We start from the raw sequence: 4923 nt of genomic DNA, 5'->3' as shown, positions 1-4923 counted from the left end.
TTATTCCTTTTGTTTTAGTTAAGTTTTAATCTTTTAACTTCATTTTTGCTCTAATTGGAGTTAGCATACTTCAACTTTTTTAAAATAATTTTATTTTCTCTTCTTCAATTTCCTAAAATGCAAATCCTCAAAAGCAACAATTCAAGTTACTTTTTAATTCTTCTTCCTTTAAAGCTCTTCTCTTTCGTGGTACAACACGCTAAAGATTTGAATAAAAGATGGGAATCCCTTTCTTACCTTAAATTACACTGGGACAACGTTCCCAGTTCCTTTTCAACCCTTCTCAATACAATACAGATTATATATTATGATATATTATAATGTTTATTGTACCAAATAATGAAACATTTCAAAATGCATAAGGATCCAGAATTAAACGGCTCAAACTAGAACAATTGGTCCTTTAGAGAATAAATATTTCCTGGAAAACCCACATCTTTAATTTAATTTCATTTTATCACTATGTTTCATCATTTTTTTTTCTTGTTTTTTTCTTTTCTTAAAGGTCTAAGTTAGGTGGTCTCATGGCGCTGCCAGTTCTGTAAAGCACACTGCTAAATTTGGGTAATTGCGGGTTAGAAGTTAACCCACACCCCAGTTACATCATTATTTGCAAAATTTTTTTCATAGGTTTTCCAATTACTTCTTTTTCATTTGTCTCATCTTCACTTTCTGGAACCGTACTTCATATATTTGAAACTGCCACCTTGTAACATTTCCATGTATATATCACTGATATACCTCATATAGGTTGAGCTCCACCTTCTTATAATTCAGCATGTCATTTGTATGTCGATATGAGACGAGGAGGCTGGGAGAAGTTGCCCTGCATATATAGGACACTAAGGTCTGTTCCTGTCAGAAAGCATACGAAAATAGGCCCTCTCTTAGATTATAAATGAAAGTTTGTTAGAGAAGGAAAAATCATATGGGTAGCCAGCAACACTACCTGGCATAATGACTAATTGCCTCAGAGGACCTCAAAAACAGTTGCCAGAGACTATACTACAGTAAAAATAGTTTAATGAAAATTAATGTATTTATATTAATATTTCAAGCCCTGCCAGTTGGATACCTCACAAACAACTACTATAAGCCAGAAGACACTATTTTGTCAGTGGATTTTTTCCTCTGCTACAGCTTTTTAGGAGAATTTATTGTACTTTTTTACTTACTACTATTTATGTACGGTTTAGCTGCAGCTGTCATTGCAGGTATGGAAATATTTAATATTTTATTTTTTAAATATTTGTCATTTGTTAGAAGTTTCCTAACCCTGCTCTCTACAGTCATGATGACACAGCCAATTGGGACATTATTTCACCATTTGAAGCTCTTTTAGTAGAAACATGGGGCACTTTGATCCTTGTCTTTGTAATATTCAGTATAACTCACTCCGAAAATACCACCATTGGTACTGGCAAGGTTGTAAATTCCTCTAGTCGTAGCCTTCATTGTTGCTTGTCTGATCAGTTTGTATGGTCCGCTCACCCAAGCTGGTCTTAATCAGCAAGAGATTTTGGTCCTCGTATAGCAGCTGCTTGTGGTGGATGGGGTCACATTGCTATCCCAGGCCCCAGAAATGGGTTCTGGGTGTACATTTTGGGCCCACTTATCGGAGGTCCTGTGGTGGCGGATTGAGTGATTTAATATTGTATGTTACAAAAATGGTCCCAAGTTGGTTAAGTGATACATTGACTGCTATTGTTAACAAAACATATGCTGTCTTGTTAAATGTTAAGTGGTTAGTCATCATCATTAATAACAACTTAAATCATTATCACATTCTTTGATGTTCCTAATAGTTGTCATTTGTTTAACAAAATGTTTTAGACAAAGTGCCATATTTTATTAACAAATAGTAGTTCATTATTAAATGCTCCTGTTATTAATAGTTGTCAGATTTTGTTAGTGAAGTGTTTTTCAAGGAATTATGACATAATATAATTAAACACGAGATATCATGAAATTTATTTAATCTTTAGCATCACCAATACCATCAGGATTAATAGCAAACATAGCTTCAGATTCAGGCAGACAAGGAGAGTCATATATTTACATATTCTAGTCTCACCTCGACCTTTACGTAAATATAATCTAATTTATTAAAAAAATAAATAAAATAAATAAATTAAAATCTTACCTTGTAGTTGAGGCATGAGCTACAATATTACCACCAATAGGTTTCTTAGGGTCAACAGAAAACATGGCAGCAGCTCCATCAACTTGAGCTACAACTTGGTTTGTTATTACTACAGCAACACCAAACTATAATACAATATGAACAATTGTAAATACTGTGTTCAGTCATAACACTTGTCTTGTTAACTAGTTCATATGTTGTCAGGATCATGTATGGATGTATATCTTGTCTTCCATCCGTCAGTTCACCCATCCATCCATTTGTTGATCCATTCATCCATACCTCATCTGATAGTCTCAATAAATTCCGTAAAAATCTAGCAAGATGCATTTGTCTTGCACTTAATTCTCCTCTACCAGAATAGTCCGTACGATAGAGTGCTGTAGCACTGTCTACTATTACAGAGCATATCTAAGTAATTAATAGTGGGTGTGGTTTAATAACAAGGTATTAATAAACCTTGACTCAGACATCATAGCAGCTGCTTGTATCAATAGTTGTGACTGATGATCAGTATTATACGCTCTGGCATATGCAACATTGTCTAAGACATCAGCCCCAGATAAACCATATCTAGGTCACATGACAATCACATGACCATTATATGATAATACTAACCTTTCAGCAACAGCTAAGAGTCGTTTCTGGTCGGAAAGTTCCTTCAGAGTCAATATAGAGACATTTTCCTTCACCGCCCCCACTATCAATAGGTAACTACCATATATGGTAATAATGTATCAATTAATGAAGGGGTGTAACTTACTTGACATGTCACAGCTAAAGTATGACATAATTGAGTTTTACCAGTACGAAATTCTCCAAATATTTCTGTTATAGATCCAGTCTCTATACCACCTATAGACACATACACACACACATGACAGACATTACTATTAAAATACCTTGTAATAATTTATCGAGTTCCTTTGAACCTGTTGTAAGTTGTATAATCTCTGATCGTCGCTGATGAAATTCAGTTGCTGTAGTAAATCCCATAGGAACTAGTTTAGCAGCCTCGTTCAAGATTTTATCTGCCTTAGCTTCACTGATCCCCTTTATAACAACAAGAGCTTTCTTTGGTGCATATGCTACTGATTCTACTGTGTGATAGCCTGCTTCTGATAATTTCTTGATGTCGCTAGCAGTAATACCATTACCCTAAATACAGATGTTGTCATGGTAACAAAGTCTATGATCATAATTATGGAACCTCTAGTTTAGATATTGCTTGTGGACCAAAGCTCTCTTCTTCAACAACTGTTTCTAGTTGATGACGTGGCTCAGCTTGCATTGCAGCCATAACTTCTCTTCTTTACTTATTATAGTTTCCCGCCAGTAGAAGATACAAGGGGTTAAAATAAATAGAGTATACGGAATAGACCTTTTATCTTCCATTATATTTCTGTACAAATTTTAGAATGTTTCCGTTTACGCTTGTAAACTCTCACCCACGTGGAACCACAGAAGAGCTATGGATGACATCTTGAAAGGAACTAGAGCTCTCTCCCTCCGTCTTACTATGAAAGAAATGATCATCTTTTCAAAATGGATCTATAGACATAGAAATCAACAAAGAAGACATAAATCTTTCCAGAAAATAGTTATGGTATACTTAACACATTTGTTCCTCAAATCATATATAAATTCTAGATAGAGAGAGATCTCAAGAGATATCTAGGCCTTGATCTGATTATATCTGTCAAAGAAATGATTACTCACAGTATCAAGTAGTAATTATATTGCTAATTATAAGGGTTATCCTCATGTGTAGTTCCTCAGGCCTAGTTATCAAGAAGATGGAGTTGATAGAGTTAGCATCTCAACTGTCAGACTGTACATTATATTGCACACGTCTATTAGATTTAATGAGTCTGCATTTTAGTATGTTATACAGATCATGTGACAATCATATGATGATCACATAACCTTTTAGTGACTTATATCAACGAATAGAGACGGGTCATCTCCTATATTCATACATGATGATAATTACATCGTTAAGTCGACTATGGTAGGGGCTAGTTCTAGCTCTTTAATTTTCATTAATTCTCTTTAATCAGGTTTTATATGAGAGTACATGTACAGGCTCTTTTATCAAGTCCACTGTAACTTGAAGGAGCTACTGACCTCACAATGTGATACAGTGTTGTTATCACTGAGTGATAGATTGAAGGAAGAACATTTAAGATATTTACCATTAAAGCACTCATCCTCGACTGAGTAAGTCCCTAGTATATTTATGAAAATTAGGTCTTTTAATTTTATTCAGCAATGGACATACTTTAATTGAAAATGGACATACTCTAATTGAGAATGGACACAATACACTCACTGATTCACTTATTAAAAGAAGAAAAAAATGATTTCACTATTCCCTCAACAACAGTAAACAAATACAAACAATTGATATCATTTTACACTAATATATTAGGATACTGTCAAACCTACTTTGTCAAAAAGAAAGGTCCCTAATGTCATCAGATTTTATTTCAAAGGACACAAGAGATACTGGAAAGTACGACTTCATAGTCAACAACTTGTAAAACGTGTCGATAAATTCAGACACTCAAAAAAACTTTGATCTGTCATAGTATTAGATTAGGGAGACAATGGGGTTCAAAATGTTTTAAAGTGCGTTGTGCTAAATTCTATTGGAAATCAAAATCTCCTTATCAGCAAGATCTTGGACATGTTTGTAGACTTCAACAGTCCTTTCAAAGGGAAATACATGAAGCATGTGATCGTCATGTGACTATATCAGACATTCTAACAACTGATAC

General features: G+C 34.3%; 1 protein-coding gene across 1 annotated transcript; it reads right to left on the bottom strand.

The window, feature by feature from the left end:
* Positions 1-1974: 1974 nt before the first annotated feature.
* Positions 1975-3434, bottom strand: LOC121366178 (DNA repair protein RAD51 homolog 1-like). Its single transcript, XM_041490726.1, is given in 11 exon segments — positions 1975-2054; positions 2057-2097; positions 2144-2268; positions 2426-2544; positions 2547-2554; positions 2603-2716; positions 2762-2784; positions 2786-2857; positions 2907-2998; positions 3046-3301; positions 3354-3434. Coding segments are annotated over 11 exon segments (1011 nt in total).
* Positions 3435-4923: the final 1489 nt, after the last annotated feature.

The sequence above is a fragment of the Gigantopelta aegis genome, unplaced genomic scaffold (genome assembly GCF_016097555.1).
Source record: "Gigantopelta aegis isolate Gae_Host unplaced genomic scaffold, Gae_host_genome ctg4944_pilon_pilon, whole genome shotgun sequence".
Taxonomy (NCBI): Eukaryota; Metazoa; Mollusca; class Gastropoda; order Neomphalida; family Peltospiridae; genus Gigantopelta; species Gigantopelta aegis.
The sequence above is the reverse complement of the archived record's forward strand: the minus strand, read 5'-3'. Positions and strand labels throughout refer to the sequence as shown.